This window comes from Pan troglodytes, chromosome 20 (genome assembly GCF_028858775.2).
Source record: "Pan troglodytes isolate AG18354 chromosome 20, NHGRI_mPanTro3-v2.0_pri, whole genome shotgun sequence".
NCBI lineage: Eukaryota > Metazoa > Chordata > Mammalia > Primates > Hominidae > Pan > Pan troglodytes.
In genome coordinates, this window is record NC_072418.2 from 13,886,114 (window position 1) to 13,906,591 (window position 20,478).

The following is a 20,478-nucleotide window of genomic DNA, read 5'->3' on the forward strand; positions in this document are numbered from 1 at the left end:
AACTCCCGACCTCAGGTGATCCACTCGCCTTGGCCTCCCAAAGTGCTGGGATTACAGGCGTGAACCACTGCACCCGGCTCGAATTTTAACTTTTTTTTTTGAGATGGAGTCTCCCTGTTGCCCAGGCTGGAGCACAGTGGCACAATCTCAGCTCACTGCAACCTGTGCCTCCCAGGTTCAAGCGATTCTCATGCCTCAGCCTCCTGAGTAGCTGGGATTACAGGCGTGTGCAAACACGCCTGGCTAATTTTTGTATTTTTAGTAGAGGCGGGGTTTCACCGTATTGATCAGGCTGGTCTCAAACTTCTGACCTCAGGTGATGCCCCCCTTGACCTCCCAAAGTCCTGGGATTACAGGGGTTAGCCACTGTGCCCGGCTGAATTTTGACTTTTATAATAAATCGCTATAAATTATTTGGCATTAGAACACAAAAGTCACTGAAGAGCCAATTTTTAGGCCAGGCAAAGTAGTTCATGCCTACAATCCCAGCACATTGGGAGGCTGAGATGGGGAGATTGCTTGAGCCCAGAAGTTTGAGGCCAGCCTGGGCAGCATAGAGAGACCCTGTCTATACAAAAAATAAAAAAAATTAGCCAGGCATGGTGGCACACACTTGTAGTCCCAGCCACTCTGGAGGCTGAGGTGGGAAGATTGCTTGAGCCCCGGAGGTTGAGGCTGCAGTGAGCTATGATCGCCCCACTGCACTCCACCCTGGTGGGCAACAGAGTGAGACCCCATCTCAAAAAAAAAAAAAAAAAAAAGAAAGAAAAGAAAAGAAAGAAAAAGATTGATTTTTTTTTTCCTGAGGTGTTCACAGCAGGTGTTCAACAAAACTTTGTACGATGGCAATATTCAGTATCTCTGCAAGTCCATACAGTAGCCACCAACCACGTAAAGCTATCGAGAACTGATTATAATTCATTGACTTTATTTATTTACTTATTTTTGAGTTGGAGCCTCACTGTCGCCCAGGCTGGGGTGCGGTGCTGCAATCTTAGCTCACCGCAACCTCCGTTTTCCATGTTCAAGTGATTCTCATGCCTCAACCTCCCCAGTAGCTGGGATTACAGGCATGCACCACCATGCCCAGCTATTTTTTTTCTATTTTTAGTAGAGATGTGGTTTCACCATGTTGGCCAGGCTGGTCTCAAACATAAATGATCCACCTGCCTCAGCCTCTCAAAGTGTTGGGATTATAGGCGTGAGCCACCATGCCAGGCATAATTCATTTACTTAAGATTTTTTTTTTTTTTAGAAACAAGGTCTCACTCTGTCACCAAGGCTGGAGTGCAGTGGGACAATCATAGCTCACTGCAGCCTCGAACTCCTGGCCTCGAGTGATCCTCCCACCCGCCTCAGCCTCCTGAGTAGCTGGGACTACAGGCACAAGCCACCAAGCCTGCTAATTATAATTCATTCATTCATTCATTAGCTGGGGGTGGTGGTGGGTGCCTCTAATCCAAGCTATCCGGGAGGCCGAGGCAGGAGAATTGCCTAAGTCCAGGAGGCAGAGGTTTCGGTGAGCCTAAATCACACCACTGCACTCCAGCCTGGGAGACAGAGGGAGACTCCGTCTCAACAACAACGACAACAACAAAAAGTCAGGGGTGGTGGCGCAGCCTGTGGTACCAGCTAGTCGGGAGGTTGAGGTGGGAGGATCGCTTGAACCCTGGAGGTAGAGACTGCAGTGAGCTATGATTCGCACCACTGCACTCCAACCTGGGAGACAGAGTGAGACTCTCTCTCCAAAAACAAAAAGTGGTGGCTCACACCTGTAATCCCAGCACTTTGGGAGGCTGAGGCGGGTGGATCATCTGAGGTCAGGAGTTTGAGACCAGCCTGATCAACATGGCGAAACCCCCGTCTCTACCAAAAATACAAAATTAGCCGAGTGTGGTGGGCGCCTGTAGTCCCAGCTACTTGGGAGAATCGAGGCAGTAGAATCACTTGAATCCAGGAGGCAGAGGTTGCACTGAGCCAAGATCGCGCCACTGCACTCCAGCCTGGGTGACGAGAAGCAAAACTCCGTCTCAAAAAAAGAAAAAAGAAACAAAAAAGGAAAGATATCTATCTTAAAGCTTAAAAGGGAGCACAGTGAAAAAAGAAAAGACACAGAATCATCAACATTATTGGTAGCTTTATTAAATTGGTTTACCTTCTTAAAAAAAACGATTACAAAAAAGAATACTTCATTTAAGTGTAATACTGGCTTTATGGACGTACCGTGATCAGAAAGTGAAATTAAAGCTCATGGATATGCGTGAGAAGAGAATGGGCGCAGAGGCACGAGTCCAGTATCCCACGGAGAGAAGGAAGTGGAGAGAGATGCGTGGACCCATCTCAGGGGTCACGCATTCCTGGGCCAAGGAGTTGCTTCTAAGAGCTTAAAATAAATGCACTGGCTGGCTCCAGGGCTGGACACACAGGCACAGAACTCTTGCACCGCTTCTCAAAGCTGCCCAAAGCTGCGACCTTCCCCCTCAGACACCCACAATTAATTGTTTCCAATCAGCTTTGGTTTTGTTTTCTCTGCAATTTACATGCAAACACCATCTATCTATTCATCCATCCATCCATCCATCCTGCTTGTCTCCTTTGACCAGCCAAGCCCTATTTTGTTTTACGTACATTCCCTTCACTAAAAATCAAAGCAAGCCAGTCTACATCAAGCCAAGAAACCTACTTTTCTAAGGAAAGAAACCAGTGCTTTGCCTTCTTTAATGAACCTGCGAGCTCTCCGTGCTTTCTCTTGCTGAAATGTGGCTTTTAAAGCCTTGGAGGCTGAGCTCACTGGCCTCGAAAGGGCAGCGCGCGTATTTGGTTTGGAGCGCACTCCTGATCACAAGGCACATTTTTAGAGGCTTGGAACCCTTCCCTTTCTGTTGCTCACCAAGGAAAAGGCACAAGAAAGAAAATGATGTGGAGATTCTTAGGGGACCAAAACAGGCCATGAAGGAAACTGTGAGTGTCTCTGGCAAGCCCCGTTTCCTGCAGGCTCTGTTCCAGGCAGCTCCGGAAAGTCTCTAGGTTGTTAAAAAGCCCAGCTGGCCCATGTTTGGTTTTCAGCAAAGCCCTGTCTCTTTAAGTTTGCGCTGGGAGGCCTGGGGATGGCCAACTTTTAATCGTACACACATGGGGTTTTTGGGAGCCGGCCCTGCGTTTTGCCAACAAGCGCATGCCCTGTTTTCTTTCCTTTGAGGAGAGAAATTCTGGAGTCCCGGGGAGGAACAGGACGGCCCTGTGACCATAGTCTGGGGCCTGGCGGGGGGGGACGCAGAAGCCACCCTGAGAGCCAGATTCTTTTCCTGCGTCTTCAGGTCTGAAGGATTTTCTAGGAAAATTAACATTTGCCAAGGCCTCCATGTGGGGAAGGGAGGGGTTTCTGGGTAATTTGTCTCTTTTTTTTTCTTTCTTGAGACAGGGTCTCGCTGTGTCGCCCAGGCTGAAGTGCAATGGTGTGATCATAGCTCACTGCAGCCTCGACCTCCAGGGCTCAGCCTCCCAAGTAGCTGGGACTACAGGCGCGCACCACCACGCCTCGCTAGTTTTTAAATTTCTTGTAGAGATGGGTCTTGCTGTGTTGCCCAGGCTGGTCTTTAACGTCTAGGCTCAAGCTCAAGCTCTTGCCTTGCCCTCCCAAAGTGCTGGGATTACAGATGTGAGTCACCACGCCTGGCCGGTAATTTCTCATTGTGAATTGATTGGGTCCCTGTAAGTCACAGAGCCTGTCCTGAGTCCCTTCATTTGAATGAGGGTGAAAAGACTGAGTTTTCTGTCCCGGGTGACAAGCACAGAATTTGTCTTGTGAAACAACCAGAAGAAAATTCCCCTAAGAAAGCCGTCTAGCGGGGCAGTGGACACAACACTATTCTATATCAGACAATTAAATGTGAGGGATGAAGGGTGAACCCCAACTGGTGCGTAATAACACTTAGGATTAAAATGAAAATATGCAAGTTCCAGTGACTTTCAAATCTGGCAACAAATCCTAAGATTCCCACCCCCTCCTGCAACAATGATTCAAAAATACAATATTTTTTTCCTCTCCCTCTTCCTCCATCCATAATTACCAGCTGATTGTTCTCAATGTTCTTCATAAAACCCACACCCCAGCATCAGCCCTGGCGCCAATGTATACAAGAATTTTGCTTCGGTCTGCGCTGTGGCCACTTTGAACAGGGGAGCCAAGAAAACCCACTTGGAGCTGGAGTCCTGTGGCCGTCGGGGCTCCCCCAGGGAAGCAGAGGGAGAGCTCGCTTGCCTTTGAGCCGTGGGCCTTGGGGAGTGTGAGTGGGGTGGGCCAGGGAGGAACGGGAACAGGGAGGAGACGGGGACAACGGATGGTTTGCTCCTGGTCTGGCTGGCCCCCGCCTCCCTCACAGCTACTCTTCTGCCGAGGATGATGTAGGGCTCTCGTCATCTGACATTGGGGCAAACTGAAACAGAGAAGCAGAATTCTTTTTGTTTGGGATCCTTTCCAATACCCGGAGGCGCCAACGTGGTGGCTGGCCTGGTAGATATGATGGGTAAGCAGGAGGGAGGCGTGGCCCCTGGCCCCAAGGAGGTGGCGATCTGGGGGCACCGCCTTGAAGAAGCAAACTCATGACTGTGGTTGAGGATGTTCACCAGGGATGAGGGATGCAAAGGAATGAGGGTGGACAGTGGCTGGTCAGGGAGGGTGAGTTCTCAGCTGACTGTGAACGGCATCAAGGGGCCAGCGAGCAGGGAAGAGCATTCCAGGCAGCGGAAACAGCACGTGCAAAGGCCCTGGGATAAGTGCAGAGGGGGTGTGGCAATAAGGCCAGTGTGGCTAGAGGGGGAGAGAAACAGTAGTGGGGAAGGTGAGGGTGGTTGTGCAGGGCCTGGTGGGCTTTGGAGAGGACCCTGGCTTTTTCTTTTCTTTTTTTTGAGACAGAGTTTCACTCTTGTTGCCTAGGCTGGAGTGCAATGGCATGATCTCAGCTCACTGCAACCTCTGTCTCCTGGGTTCAAGTGATTCTCCTGCCTCAGCCTCCTTAGTAGCTGGGATTACAGGCAGGCACCACCACGCCCGGCTAATTTTGCATTTTTAGTGGAGATGGGGTTTCTCCATGTTGGTCAGTCTGGTCTCAAACTCCTGACCTCAGGTGATCCACCCATCTTGGCCTCCCAAAGTGTTGAGATTACAGGCGTGAGTCACCGTGCCCGGCCTAGATTTTTTTTTGCTTACAGACAGGGTCTTGCTCTGTCGCCAGGCTGGAGTATAGTGGTCCAATCATAGCTCACAGCAGCCTTGACTATCTGGGCTCAAGCAATCCTCCTGCCTTAGCCTCCTGAGTAGCTGGGACTATAAGCATGCACCACCAGGCCCAGCTAATTTTTTTTTTTTTTGAGGCGGAATCTCACTCTGTCACCCAGGCTGGAGTGCAGTGGCGCGATCTCAGCTCACTGCAACCTCTGCCTCCCAGGTTCAAGCAATTCTCATGCCTCAGCCTCCCGACTATCTGGGATTACAGGTGCCCATCACCACACCCAGCTAATTTTTCTATTTTTAGTAGAGACAGGGCTTCACCATGTTGGCCAGGCTGGTCTCGAACTCCTGACCTCAGGTGATCTGCCCACCATGGCATCCCAAAGTGCTGGGATTACAGGCGTGAACCACTGAGTCTGGCCTGAATGCTCCTTAAACACATCAGACACACCCCTGCCTCAGGGCCTTTGCCCTGCTTGTTCCTGCTGCCCGGAAGACCACGTGATTCACTCCCTAACTTCTCCAGGTGTTGACTCAAATGTCATCTCTTCTCTGAGGGACTCCAACAGCTTCCCCATCACTCGCCATCCCACGTCCTTGTTTTTTTTTTTTTTTTTTTTTTTTTTTTGAGACAGAGTTTTGCTCTTGTTGCCCAATGGCATGATCTCTGGCTCACTGCAACCTCCACCTCCCGGGTTCAAGTGATTCTCCCGCCTAAGCCTCCAGAATAGCTGAGATTAAAGGCATGCGCCACCACACCCGACTAATATTTTGTTTTTTTAGTACAGATGGAGTTTCACCATGTTGGCCAGCCTGGTCTTGAACCCCTTACCTCAAATCATCCGCCCACCTTGGCCTCCCAAAGTGCTGGGATTACAGGCATGAGCCACCACGCCTGGCCTCTTTTTTTTTTTTTCAAGACAAGGTGGCACTCTGTCAGCATGTAGTGATGCAACCACGGCTCACTGCAGCCTCAACTTCCTGGGTTCAGGTGATCCTCCTGCCTCAGCCTCCCGAGTAGCTGGGAGTACAGGCATGCACCAACACGCCTAGTCATTTTTGTATTTTTGGGGGAGACAGGATCTCCCTGTGTTGCCCAGGCTGGTCTCGAACTCTTGGGTTCAAGCAATCCTTCCACCTCGGCCCCACAAGGTGCTGGGATTACAGACGTGAGCCACCGCGCCCAGCCTGATTGTGTCTCTTACCAGAATGCCCACTCCATAAGGGTGGATACTGTTTTCTGTTTTGATCAGTGCTGTGACCACTGGGGACTACCTAGAACTGGGCCTAACATGCAGCAGGCGCTCAATAAATATTTTTCAAATGAGTGAATGGTGACTAAGACACGCATTTGGAACCAGACAGACCCAGGCGTGAATACTGTTATGCCAACCATGACCATGCAGCCTCTCTGTGACTAATTTCCTCACTGGGGCACTATGAAGGTTCAGCAAGCAGCTGACCATACTCTGACTTTATCCTTAGCGTGAACCCCATGCACAATCAGCTCTTCATAAACATCCGTCTCCTCTGGTCAGGCACAGTGGCTGACCCCTGTAATCCCAGCGCTTTCAGAGGCGAAGAGGAGGCATGGCTTAAGCTCAGGTATTCAAGACCAGCCTGGGCAACATAGTGAGACCCAGTCTCTACAAAAGATATTAAAAAATGTCCAGGTGCGGTGGCTCACGCCTGTAATCCCAGCACTTTGGGAGGCAGAGGCGGGCAGATCACTTGAGCTCAGGAGTTCAAGACCAGCCTGGCCAACACAGTGAAATCCCATCTCTACTAAAAATACAAAAATTAGCCGGGCATGGTGTGTACCTGTAATCCCAGCTACTCTGGAGACTGAGGCAGGAGAATTGCTCGAACCTGGGAGATACAGGTTACAGTGAGCCAAGATTGTGCCACTGTACTCCAGCCTGGGTGACAGAGCAAGACTTTGTCTCAAAAAACAAAACAAAAAAAACTCAGCCAGGTGTGGTGGCGTGCGCCTGTAGTCCCAGCTACTCAGGAGGCTGAGGTGAAAGGATCACTTGAGTCCAGGAAGTGGAGTTTGCAGTGAGCTTTAATTGTGCCACTGCACTCCAGCCTTGGTGACAGAGTAAGACCCAGTCTCAAAACAAAAACAAGACCGGGCATGGTGGCTCATACCTGTAATCCCAGCACTTTGGGAGGCTGAGGCAGGTGGATCACGAGGTCAGGAGTTTGAGACCAGCCTGACCAACATGGTGAAACCCCGTCTCTACTAAAAATACAAAAATTAGCCGGGTGTGGTGGTGCACGCCTGTAATCCCAGCTACTCAGGAGGCTGAGGCAGCAGAATGGCTTGAAGCCGGGAGGCGGAGGTTGCAATGAGCCCAGATCGTGCCACTGCACTCCACCCTGGGCGACAGAGTGAGACTCTGCCTCAAAAACAAAAACAACAAATCTCTGTCCTTTCAGAGACCCACCCATCCCGTGCCTACCCGGCCGGATTGAGACTCACCGAGCACTTGATGTTCATGCGGGAATACAGCATGGACGCAATCTCACTCTGCCCTGCGTCCAAGGCCACCATCAGAGCTGTGCTCCCATCCTGCAAAGTATCCGGTGCTATGAATGACGTCCCCATGCTGTGCTCCCGCCCTCCCCGGGGTGCACCTGGTTGGAGACTCACGCGATCTGTGAGTGAGATGTCACAGCTGGGCACGGCCAGCAGCAGCCCCGCGATCTCCTTGTGGCCGTGCTCACAGGCGCACATGAGGGCCGTGGAGCCGTCATCATCTTGCACGTTGACGTCTGCCTCACAGGCCAGCAGGGCTTTGACAACGTCCACCCGCCCGTGGCTGACTGCCAGCATTAGGGCCGTCTGTCCTGCCTGGGGAGGGCAAGGAACAGGATTATGGCTCATGCAGGCCCCAGGGCAGGACACCCCTTGGTCTAGAACCTGCTGTAGCTCCCACATACTCTGATGGTGAAATGTACCCTCAACTTGCTGATCTCCTCCTGAATCTCAAACAACCCTCCCGCCACCAGGGGAGTAATAAATCCACAGAGACAGAAAGCAGATGAGTGGTTGCCAGAGGCTGGGAGAAGCGGGGGCGGAGGAAATGAGGATGGATACAGGTTTCCTTTGGGGGTGAAGAGAACGTTCTGGAACTAGACGGAGGTGTTGATTGCACAACAGGGTGAATGTATTTCATGCCAGTAGTGCTTTTGGTTTGGTTTTGCTTTATTTTAGAGACAGGGTCTTGCTCTGTTGCCCAGGTTGGCGTGCAGTGGCACGATCGCAGCTCACTGCAGCCTCAACCTCCCCAGGCTCAGGTGATCCTCCCACCTCAGCCTCCCGAGTAGCTGAGACTACAGGCATGCGCCACAATGCCTGGCTAACTTTTGTATCTTTTGTATAGATAGGGTTTTGCCATGTTGCCCAGGCTAATTGTTCCTTTAAAAGGGTTAATTATTTTTTTTTGGAGATGGCGTCTCGCTCTGTCACCAGGCTGGAGTGCAAAGGCGCGATCTCGGCTCACTGCAACCTCCACCTCCTGGGTTCAAGCAACTCTCCTGCCTCAGCCTCCTGAGTAGCTGAGATTATAGGCGTGTGCCACTACGCCCAGCTAATTTTTGTATTTTTAGTAGAGACAGAGTTTCACCATGTTGGCCAGGATGGTCTCAATCTCTTCACCTCGTGATCCACCCGCCTAGGTTTACAGGCGTGAGCCACCGTGCCCAGCCTAAAAGGGTTAATTCTGGGCACTGTGGCTTACGCCTGTAATCCTGGCACTTTGGGAGGCCGAGGTGGGAGGACTGCTTGATGCCAGGAGTTAGAGATCAGTCTGGGCAACATAGCAAGACCATGTCTCTAGTAAAAAATAAAATTAATAAAATACACCCTGGACAACTTGGCAAAACCCCAACTCTAAAAAAAAATTAGCCGGGCATGGTGCCGCACGCTTGCAGTCCCAGCTACTTGGTGGCCTGAGGTGGGAGGACTGTTTGAGCATGGGAGGTCAAGGCTGCAGTCAGCTGTGATTGCACCACTGCACTCCAGCCTGGGTGACAAAGTGAGACCCTGTCTCAAAAAATAAAAAATAGAGATAAAATGAAAGTTAGAAATAAAGGAGTTAATCTTATGTTTTGTGAATTTCACCTTCTTTTTTTTTTTAATAGAGAGGAGGTGGGGCTGGGGGGGTGTCTCTAGGTTCCCCAGGCTGGTCTGGAACTCCTGACCTCAAGCAATTTATCCCGCTTTGTTCTCTCAAAGTGCTGGGGTTACAGGCATGAGCCACCTTGGTGAGCCTCACCTTAATTTTTTTTTTTTTTTGAGATGGAGTCTCACTCTGTCACCCAGGCTGGAGTGCAGTGGTGCGATCTCGGCTCACTGCAACCTCCGCCTCCTGGGTTCAAGCGATTCTCCTGCCTTGAGTAGCTGGGATTACAGGCACATGCCACCATGCCCAGCTAATTTTTATATTTTTTTTTAGTAGAGATGGGGTTTCACCATGTTGATTAGGCTGGTCTCGAACTACTGACCTCGTGATCTGCCCACTTTGGCCTCCCAAAGTGCTGGGATTACAGGCATGAGCCACCGCACCCAGCTAATTTTTTTTTTTTTTTTTTTTGAGACAGTCTCACTCTGTAGCCCAGGCTGGAGGACAGTGGTGCAATCTCAGCTCACTGCAACTTCCACCTCCCAGGTTCAAGCGATTCTCCTGCCTCAGCCTCCCGAGTGGCTGGGATTATAGGCACATGCCACAACGCCCAGCTAATTTTTAAATTTTTTAGTAAAGGCAGGGTTTCACCATGTTGGTCAGGCTGGTCTTGAACTTCTGACCTCAGGTGATCCGCCCACCTCGGCCTCCCACATTGCTGGGATTATAGGCACGAGCCATGGCGCCTGGCCTTAATTTTTTGAAAATGAAGCCACTAAAAAAATTTCTTGGAAATTAAAACAAAATTAAATCAATAAAGATAAAGCAGGATCATGCCTGTTATGCCCCGCCACAGCTCCGTTTTGTTCCTTTGCTGTCGTCAGACTATTGGCAATCCGTCTCCTCCTCACTGTCCTCAGTGGGTCCTGGCTTCCCTGCTCTTTTGCCCAGACACCTATTCATAAGCCCCAGTCACCTCCACAGTGCCTGTTTCTGCTTCCCAACACACAGCCGAAGGGAGCACTCAAACCAGGAATCAGGCCACGCCACTTCCCTGCCTAAACTCCCCTGGCGGTTTCCTGCAGCCCTGAGTCCAAACTGGCTCGAGTCCCGGTGCTCCCTGAAATGCTTATGGCTTGAAGCACGGGCTAGTGAGCTTCAGGAGACCATGCCTACTTGTTCGCCATTTCAGTCCCCAGTTTTTGGCCCAGGGAACCCAGCTGCTGCTCAATGAACTGTCCAGCAGGATGGGGATGGGGTCATATTAAGAAAGGTAAGGACCCTCATATCCTCTACTCCTTCTAGTTTCCACAAGAAGGTCCTGTGTCAGAGACAGCCTGGCCATGAAGAGCAGGGCTCTGGAGCTAGACCACCTGGGTTTGGGCCTGTCACTCAGCTGGGATGTCATAAAGTAGGAAGAGCCACCTGGATCTGCAGCAGCCGGGGTCCCCATACCTGGCTGGCTTTGGCATTGACGTTGCCAAGCCGGAAGAGCTGAAGGACAGTCTCGATGTCGTCCTGGGTCTTCAGGGTGGCCAGGGCGGTGAGCATAATAGGGCTGTAGCCAGCACGGTTCTGTTTGTCCACCTTGCAGACACCTAAGAGACATGGTGTGAACCCTCAGACCAGGGATCGCTGCTAGTGGACTGCCCCAAGGAACGTGGATGTCACGTCTCCTCCATCAGTCTAGGCATGCCCTAATCCCTCCCTTTTCTCAGAGGACCCCACTCTGCCCTAGAGGTCTCCATCTCCATTAGACCAGGGGCTCCTAAAGTTGGAGACAGTCCCTCCTCCATCAGATTTGGGGCCCCTGATGCTGGCATCTATATTTAGGGCTGAGAATAGAAACTGGGTCTCCCCTGTTAATTTTGGAACAGCCATTTACCCTCAGACTGGCCCATGTCTCCCCCATCAGATTGTGGGCCCTGAGTCCTTCATCAGCCCGGGAGGCTGTCTCCCCCAGTAGGAGAGGGAAGGGCAAGTTTCTTACTAACTGAGGACCACGTCTTCTTTCCAAGCCCCAGACTTGAGGACGCATCCTTCTCTTAGACCAGGGCTCCAGAGATGTCACCTCCATCATGCAGGCGTGTTAGGGCCACATGTCTCCCTAACATCACTTCTGCCTTTTCCATTATGCTGGCTAAAGGTAGGGCCCGTGCCTCCCCCACCAGACTGGGAAGGAAGTGTCTCCTCCATCAGACTGGGAGGACAGCATCTCCCCCATAAGACCAGGAGGGTAGAGTCTCTGCTATCAGACTAGGAGAGTCATGTCTCCCTCGTTAGACTGGGAAGGTGGTGTCTCACTCATTAGACCAGGAGGGTGGTGTCTCTGCCATTCGACTGGGAAGGCAGCGTCTCCTCTATCAGACTGGGAGGGCCACATTCCCCCAACAATGAACCGGGAAGATGATGTCTCCTCCATCAAACTAGGCAGGTGGTGTCTCCTCCATCAGCCTGGGAGGGTGGTGCCCCCCCATCAGACTGGAAGGGTGGCATCTCCCATATCAAACTGGGAAAGTCACATTTCCCCCATCAGACTGGGAAGGCAGCATCTCCTCCATCAGACTGGGAGGGCCACATCCCCGCCACAATGAACTGGGAAGGTGTCTCCTCCATCAGCCTGGGAGGGTGGCATCTCCTCCATCAGCCTGGGAAGGCGGCATCTCCTCCATCAGACTGGGAGGGCCATATACCCCACCCCATTGAACTGGGAAGGTGCCGTCTCCTCTATCAAACTGGAAGGCTGGTGTCCCTCCACATCCGATCGGAAGGTGGCATCTGCCACATCAGACTGGGAGAGAGGTGTTCCCTCTATTATACTGAGAAGGCCGCGTCTCCTCCATCATCTTCCCCATCAGATGGGGAGGGCAGTGTCTTCCCTATCAGACTGGGCATGGCGGACAGCTGGCTGGTTTAGAGCCGCCTCGTCCTCCCCGCTGGGCTCACCGCTGTCGAGCAGCTGCTGCACCACGGGGAAGTTGGCATGAGACACGGAGTAGTGCAGGGCCGTGTTGCCGTTGCTGTCGGCGATGTTGACCACGTAGTCCAGCAGCCGCGCAGACATGGCCCGGAACGTGACCAGGTGCCGCCGCACCAGCTCGGGGTGTGCGTCGCTGCGGCAGGCCAGGCGCAGCCACTCCTGCAGCACTGTGGTGTAGGCCACTTTCTGCATGCCAGTCAGGTGGGAGAGGATGTGAGGGCGGGGGAGGCCCACTGGGACACCCCCCACCCCAGATGCGCCCCCGGAGCAAAGCGTGGTGCCCTTGTCCTGGAAAACGATCTCAAGGGAAGTGCAGACCCTCCCAGAGGGAAGTGTAGACATCTCTGTCCCAATAAGACCCTTGGAGTGAGGTGTGGACTTTGCAATCCCCAACACGTTCCCCGAGGAAGGTGTGAGCACCTCCACCCTGGACATAATTTCTCTCTCTTTTTTTTTTTTTTTTTTTTTTTTTTTGTGAGACAGAGTCTCGCTCTGTTGCCTAGGCTGGAGTGCAGTTACATGATCAGGACTCACTGCAGCCTCAACCTCCTAGGCTCAAGCTATCCTCCCGCCTCTGCCTCCCAAGTAGCTGGGACCACAGGCGTGCACCACTATGCCCAGCTAATTTTTAAAACAATTTGTAGAGGCTGAGTGCAGTGGTTCACGCCTGTAATCCCAGCACTTTGGGAGGCCAGGGTGGGCGGATCACTTGAGGTCACGAGTTCGAGACCATCCTGCCCAACATGGTGAAACCCCATCTCTACTCAAAATACAAAAAATTAGCCAGACGTGGTGGCACATGCCTGTAGTCCCAGCTACTTGGGAGGCTGAGGCAGGAGAATTGCTTGAACCTGGGAGGCAGAGGTTACAGTGAGCTGAGATCGCACCACTGCACTCCAGCCTGGGTGACAGAGCAAGACTCCAGCTCAAAAAAAAAAAAAAAAAAAAAAAGAATTTTTTTGTAGAAATCGGATCTCACTGTGTTGCCCAGGCTGGTCTTGAACTCCTGGCCTCAAGAGATCCTCCTGCCTTGGCCTCCCAAAGCACCAGGATGACAGGCATGAGCCACCGCGCCCAGCCCTGGTTATAATCGCCAAAGTCAAGTGTAGATGCCCAAAAAGGGAAATCTGGGTGCCCCGCCCCTGAAGCCCCCAGGAAGAACAGGAACCCAAGGCCAGGCTTGGCCAGTGAGTGTTCGTCCTCCAGCCTCTCCCCATCTCCCTGGCCTCTCTCCGAGGCCCATGACTCGAGCACCACCACCCCCATGCTCTGGGCTTGGGTGTCAGGGTCCCCACTAGGCAGGAGCAGGAAGTCACTGAGGATGAGGAGAGGCCACGGGTGGGGTGGAGGTAGGGGTCCGGGGGGTGGCCAACTTGGCCCAGGGCCAGATCGTACCAGCTCCCGCTCTGTGAGGGCATTGGGATTGTCCAGGTACTTTTCCAGGGCCAAGCAGGCTGAGATGAGGTCAGGGCTTAGCTCCATCCTGCCAGGAACAGACAAAGCGGGGAACTAAGTAAGCCCCACTGCGGTGCCTGGGAAGGGACTTGACATTCTGCACCACGTCACTCACAATAGGGTCACCTGAATGGTGGCATCTCAGACCCTCCTTCACCCGGGACACACATTTACATTGCACCCCAAGGGGCAGCTGTGGGGAACATGCAGACCCCCAAGGGAGAGTGGACACACAAGCCAAAGTTTATTCCAAATGCCCACTGGCAGATGGAAAATATTTCCCAAGGGCAAATTTTTTCACCAGGGGAATAAAAAAGAGACATAAATAGAACAGGCAGGTAGAGGAAACGTCCCAAAGTAGGTGGGTGATTTCGGGATAAACTTTGGCTGGTCCCCTAAATCCTAACCCCGGCAGCCCAAAATACTTCCACCAGGCCCTTTAGCAAAGCCTCCAGAACTTCAGATGCCCAGAAGGAGCAAGTGCTCGTTCGCTAATTCAGACTAAAGTGTGTGTGACTGATAGGAGGGTCCTTCAAAGGGCTTGAACCGTGGGGGTTTGAGGCGGAGGCCATCCACCCCCAGCCCTGCCTGAATCCCTCCTACCCAGAAAACTGACCTGATCTCCTCCTCCGTGTTTGATCCTGATGCCCCCTCAGCAGTGGGTATGTGCTGAGATTCTCGAGACAGCTGGCACTCCTGCCGGCTGGTCTTGGCCGCTGCCATCCCTGCAGGCCTGAGCTGGGGGGCTTCGGCCACACTCGGAACCCTCTCCCTCGGCTCTGGGGCCTCGTTCTCTGTGCTGTCGTTGTCTGAGATGTTCTCTGCTGTGCTGGAGTCCTCGGATGACGACTCATACCTGGGGAGGAACGAGCGGGGAGGGGGAGATGCTGCAGGCGGGATGAGAAATGGTGGGAAAGGAAGGCAGGGATCTGGCGATCTGACCTCTGTGGGCCTCAGCTTCCCCATCTGTTCAATGGCAATATTGACATTCCAGGGTTGTGGGACGTGGTTTACAGCAACTGGCACACAGTAAGCGCTCAATAAACATTAGCAGTGATTATGATCATGCTCGGGGGGAGGGGCACTGCTTTTCACCTCCTGCCTTTTGACACTTCTAGCATACCCACCCTCCTTTTTTTTTTTTTTTTTTGAGATGGAGTCTTGCTCTGTTGCCCAGGCTGGAGTACAGTGGCACTCACTGCAAACTCTGCCTCCTGGGTTCAAGCAATTCTTCTGCCTGAGCCTTCCAAATACCTGGGACTACAGGTTTGCACCACTGTGCTCGGCTAATTTTTGTATTTTTTAGTAGAGTCGGGGTTTCGCCATGTTGCCATGTTGGCCAGGCTGATCTCGAACTGGGTTTACAGGTGTGAGCCATTGTGCACAGCCACCTCTAGCCTTTTTTTTTTTTTTTTTTTTTTTTGAGACGGAGTCTCGCTCTGTCGCCCAGGCTAGAGTGCAATGGTGTAATCTCAGTTCACTGCAACCTCTGTCTCCTGGGTTCAAGTGATTCTCCTGCCTCAGCCTCCCAAGTAGCTGGGACTGCAGGCACCCACCACACCCAGCTATTTTTTGTATTTTCAGTAGAGATGGAGTTTCACCATGTTGGCCAGGCTTGTCTCGAACTCCTGAACTCAAGTGATCCACCCGCCTCAGCCTCCCAAAGTGCTGGGATTACAGATGTGAGCCACCGCGCCCGGCCACTTCTAGCCCTTTTAACACAGGTGATTCAGACTCCTGTTCCACTGCAAATAGGGCTCTCTCGTGTTTCTTGCTGGCTCTGGACAAAACCTAATCAAGCTTCTAGGCTCGGCATTCAAGGCCCCAAACCAGCCATCACTCCCTGCACCTCCCACTTCTCGTGTCACTCTGCTTTCCCGCTTCTGAGCCTTTACCCACGCTGTGCCCCTGCCAGGAGAGCCCTCCCCACACCCTCTCTTCACCTTGCTAGCTCCTACTTCTCCCGTACCACCTGTGTCTCCTCCTTCTGGGACTCCCCTAGGGCCACCTGTGTCTTTCTTGAGGACCTGCACCACCTGAGTGTTCCTCATCACGGCTCCAACCACCCATCAGCGCCCAGCTCCCCACTGGACCAGGAGCTCTATCAGGGCAGGAAGCGGCGTCCGGCACCTTCTGTGGGGTAGAGCTGTGCAGTGGTTACACCTTGAGCTCTTGAGCCAGGGTACCCGGGGCTGACTCCTGGGTCACTGAGTGAGCTCCAGAAATGCGCTTAGCCTTCCCATGCCTCAGTTTCCTCATCTCTGTGTTGTGGTTTGATTAAACGAATTAACCAAAGCAAGGAGCTCGGAATGAGGTAATTAGGAGGCTCTCGTGCGTGGATGAATGGAGGAGGGGGCGGGAAGTATGGGGTGGGGGGTGGGGTCTTCTCCTCTCACCCGCCGTTGACCCCCACGAACTGGAGGCTCCTCCGGTGGGCCGTGGGGTCTGCAACCTCCTCTTTCCGTTTCATGATAGATCGCACGCCTGCCGGGGGCCCGCCTGGAGGGGAGGACAGAGGAGGTGCTATGAGAGTCCTTCAGGGCCAGACTCCGAACTGGTGCCATCCCGGTGCCCCGTCCCTCTTGGCGGCCACCCACCACTTACCGGCGCCCCCGGCCTCCTCGGACTCTTGGGAGGCTGCTTGCCTGGTGGGCTCCCTGTGGGTGGGCTCCTGGGTGGGCACTCGGCCTGTGCTCTTCTCAGGCTGTGTAAGGGAGGCTACCTCGGACCCCGGGGGTGATGAGGACGATTCGGCAGGAACTTCTGGGAGGCCTGGAGGGACAGGAAATGAGTGTCTGCTCTCGGTCATAAAAGCCAAACCACCTCAGCCCTGCGGGTCATACACCCTGGGCCAGGAGCTGTAACAGGGCTGATTTTTGTGTTACCACATCCAGTCTTCCTGCCCCTTGGAGGGAAATCGGATTATTACAGATGAGGAAACTGAGGCACAGAGCTGCCAAGGTAACCCCTTGAGCAGGTGGCAGAATCCAGTTTGGTGCCTGCCCAGCAGCTAGTCAGGGACAGGGACAACCCTGTGGCCCCATATTCCTGGCTCGAGCCTGAGTGATCGCTAAAAATAAGGTTTGGCCGGGCACGGTGACTCATGCCTGTAATCCCAGCACTTTGGGAGGCTGAGGCGGGCGAATCCCCTGAGATCAGAAGTTCGAGACCAGCCTGGCTAACATGGTGAAATCCCATCTCTACTAAAAATAGAAAAATTAGCCGGGCGTGGTGGTGCACACCTGTCGTTCCAGCCACTCAGGATGCTGAGGCAGGAGAATTGCTTGAACCCGGGAGGCGGAGGTTGCAGTGAGCAGAGATCACGCCAATGCACTCCAGCCTGGGCAACAGAGCAAGACCCTGCCTCTTAAAAAAAAAAAATCAGAGATAAAAACACGTCTTGGTGGCCAGGCACAGTGGCTCATGCCTGTAATCCCAGTACTTTAGGAGGCTGAGGCGGGCAGATCACGAGGTCAGGAGTTCAAGACCAGCCTGGCCAACATGGTGAAACCCCATCTCTACTAAATATACAAAAATTAGCTGGGCGTGGTGGGGGGATGCCTGTAATCCCAGCTACTCAGGAGGCTGAGGCAGGAGAATGGCTTGAACCCGGAGGCAGAGGTTGCAGTGAGCTGAGATCACACCACTGCACTCCAGCCTGGGTAACAGAGCGAGACTGTCCTGAAAATAAAAAATAAAAATAAAAAAACACATCCTGACTAAAAAAACGAAACGAAAGAAAACAAAAGACAACAAAAAACACCCACCCAGGTTGGTCTGAGGACAAAGGTGACTTCCTGGACGCTGAGGTCCTGGACTGCCAGCCAACAGCGTGGAATAAAAGTCCAGTTTCCTTTTTGTGTAGCCACCAATGTCTTGGAATCCACTCAGGTCCCCCTGGGCCACATATGGCTGCTTTGTAAGACAGGGTTTCACTCCCTTCACTGAAGCTTGAGTGCAGAGATGCGATCTTGGCTCACTGTAACCTGTGCCTCCCGGATTCAAGTGATTCTCCTGCCTCAGCCCCCTGAGCGGCAGGCAGTAAAGGCGCATGCCATTGTGCCCGGCTAATTTTCTGTAATGTTTGTAGAGATGGGGTTTCACTATATTGCCCAGGCTGGTCTTGAACTCCTGAGCTCAAGCGATCCGCCTTCCAAAGTGCTGGGATTACCGCCTGAGCAGCACCGCCCGGCCCATGCATGGTTTCTGTGTCAGCATTTCCTCGGGGGTTCCCCTTCCTGTCCCCCGGGGCGCCAACTCTGAAGACCAATTAATTTGAATTCCCTTTAATGGCTAAAAAGGTTGTTGGGGTTTTTTTCTCTGTGACAGGGTCTTGTTATGTTGTCCAGGCTGCTCTAGAACTCCAGAGCACAAGGGATCCTCCCACCTCAGCCTCTCGCATAGCTGGGATTATAGGCATGAGCCACTATGCCCAGCCTTAAATTTTTTTTTTTTGCCATATACAGTGACTTCCTGAGGCCCACAGGCAATATTCAACTTTAGTACAGAACGGTGTCCAAATGCTGGACATAGGCAAAGAGTAACATAGACAGGGCCGGCTGCATGAGACACTCGGTCATCGGCATGGCCAACAGCATCCCCAGACCAGGGTGTGGCCAGCTCACACCACAGAAAACATAAAAACCATGCCAGAGCCAAGGCTTGAACTCATGAGTGGGGAACTGAGCGAGAGCAAACGCCAGTTGCTATGTCCCTCTATGATTTTTCTTTTTAAACTTGGCAATAAATTCACGTGAAACAAACAAACATACTGCATGGCCAGGAGACAGATTCACAATCTCAATCTCTGCCCAAAATGCAGGGCGCCTAACTTGAAATCCTGGAGAGGCCGGGTGCAGTAGCTCACGCTTGTAATCCCAGCACCTTGGGAGGCTGAGGTGGGTGGGTCACTTGAAGTCAGGAATTAAGAGACCAGCCTGGCCAACATGGCAAAACCCCGCCTCTACTAAAAATATAAAAATTAGCCAGGCATGGTGGTAGACATTTGTGATCCCATGTACTTGGGAGGCTGAGGCAGGATAATCGCTTGAACCCGGAAGGCGGAGGTTGCAGTGAGCCGAGATCATGCCACTGCACTCCAGCCTGGGGGATAGAGCGAGACTCTGTCTCCAAAAAAAAAAACAAAACAGAAAAGAAATCCTGGGAGAGCCAAAAAATGAGGTGGAGCAATATTATGCTAAGTGAAAGAAGCCAGATGCAAAAGGGACAAAAACATTGCATGATTCGATTCACAGGAGTTCCCTAGAGTTGTCAAGATTTATTATTATTATTATTATTATTTGATACAGTCTCTCTCCATCCTCCAGGCTGGAGTGCAGTGGCGTGATCTTGGCTCACTGCAACCTCTGCCTCCCAGGTTCAAGCGATTCTCCTGCCTCAGCCTCCTGAGTAGCTGGGATTACAGGTGTGTGCCACCATGCCTGGCTAATTTATATTTTTAGTAGAGATGGGGTTTTGCCATGTTGGCCAGGCTGGTCTCGAACTCCCGATCTCCAGTGATCCACCCGCCTCAGCCTCCCAAAGTGCTGGGATTACAGGCTTAAGCCAACACACCCGGCCAGATGGCAAATTTTATGTTCTATCTATGTTACCACAATATTGCAAATGGTGAAAAAATTTGAGAGGCTGAGGCAGGAGGATCGCTTGAGGCCAGGAGTTCAAGACCAGCCTGGGCAACATAGCAAGACTCTATCTCTAAAAAAAATTTAAAAGTTAGCCAGGTGTGGTGGAGTGCGCCTATAGTTCTAACTACTTGGGACTATACTTGGCTGAGATGAAAGGATTGCTTGAGCCCGGGAGTTTGAAGTTACATTGAGCTATGACAGCACTGCTGCACTCCAGCCTGGGTGACAGAGTGAGACCCTATCTTTAAAAAAAAAAAAAAAAAAAAAAAAGCCAGGCGCGGTGGCTCATGATTATAACCCCAGGACTTTGGGAGGCCGAGGCAGGCCAATCACAAGGTTAGGAGATCGAGACCATCCTGGCTAACACGGTGAAACCCCATCTCTACTAAAAATATAAAAAATTAGCCAGGCATGGTGGCACGTGCCTGTAGTCCCAGGTACTTGGGAGGCTGAGGCAGGAGAATCGCTTGAACCCAGGAGGCAGAGCTTGCAGTGAGCCGATATTATGCCACTGCACTCCAGCCTGGGTGACAGAGTGAGACTGCCTCAAAAAAAAAAAAAAAAAAAAAGTAAAAAAAATCAAACAAACTAGAGCAGAACCAAAGCCCACTCCGCCCCAACAGAAAAGCAGGCAGTGACTTCAAAACCTGGGATGGCTCCTTCCAGTCTAAGGAATTGAAGGTTAGACTCAGAATGCTAGCATAACAAGAAGTAATAATAAAATTGATGATACTTATTATTGTTATCCCACTGGGGAATGGGGCCAACTGACACTAAAATTTACACAAAAGAACTAAAGTCCATTGATAAGCTAAGACAATTCTACAAAACAAGAGCACAGATGGAGTAGTTGGTCTGTGAGAGAGTAAAACATATTTCAAAGCTACAACCATGAGAACAGCAGGGCATTTTTGCATTAATAAATGGACCAATGGGACAGAGAAGACAGGCTCCAATCTCTGGGCACTGAGGGTAAGACAGAGGGGGTTTCCCCAAGCCAGTGGGAGACGGTGGATTCTGTGGTGTGGTTTTAGGAGA

At 52.0% G+C, this 20,478-nt stretch overlaps 1 protein-coding gene across 11 annotated transcripts in view; it reads right to left on the bottom strand.

The window, feature by feature from the left end:
- Window positions 1-2,120: 2,120 nt before the first annotated feature.
- The window catches only part of KANK2 (KN motif and ankyrin repeat domains 2), a 32,877-nt gene continuing 14,519 nt past the window's right edge, over window positions 2,121-20,478 (bottom strand). For 6 of the 11 annotated variants that reach the window (XM_054674178.2, XM_054674177.2, XM_016935069.4 and 3 more), the window contains 9 exons: window positions 16,400-16,567; window positions 16,192-16,294; window positions 14,412-14,651; window positions 13,736-13,823; window positions 12,307-12,526; window positions 10,816-10,958; window positions 7,887-8,087; window positions 7,716-7,805; window positions 2,121-4,436 (listed from right to left, as the gene is read on the bottom strand). In XM_054674178.2, coding sequence (XP_054530153.1) covers window positions 4,383-4,436; window positions 7,716-7,805; window positions 7,887-8,087; window positions 10,816-10,958; window positions 12,307-12,526; window positions 13,736-13,823; window positions 14,412-14,651; window positions 16,192-16,294; window positions 16,400-16,567 — 1,307 coding nt within the window. In that variant the 3' untranslated portion in view covers window positions 2,121-4,382. Of the gene's footprint in view, window positions 4,437-7,715; window positions 7,806-7,886; window positions 8,088-10,815; window positions 10,959-12,306; window positions 12,527-13,735; window positions 13,824-14,411; window positions 14,652-16,191; window positions 16,319-16,399; window positions 16,568-20,478 lie in introns of all 11 variants that reach the window. The other 5 variants (XM_016935064.4, XM_016935061.4, XM_016935065.3 and 2 more) reach the window with 3 other exon arrangements.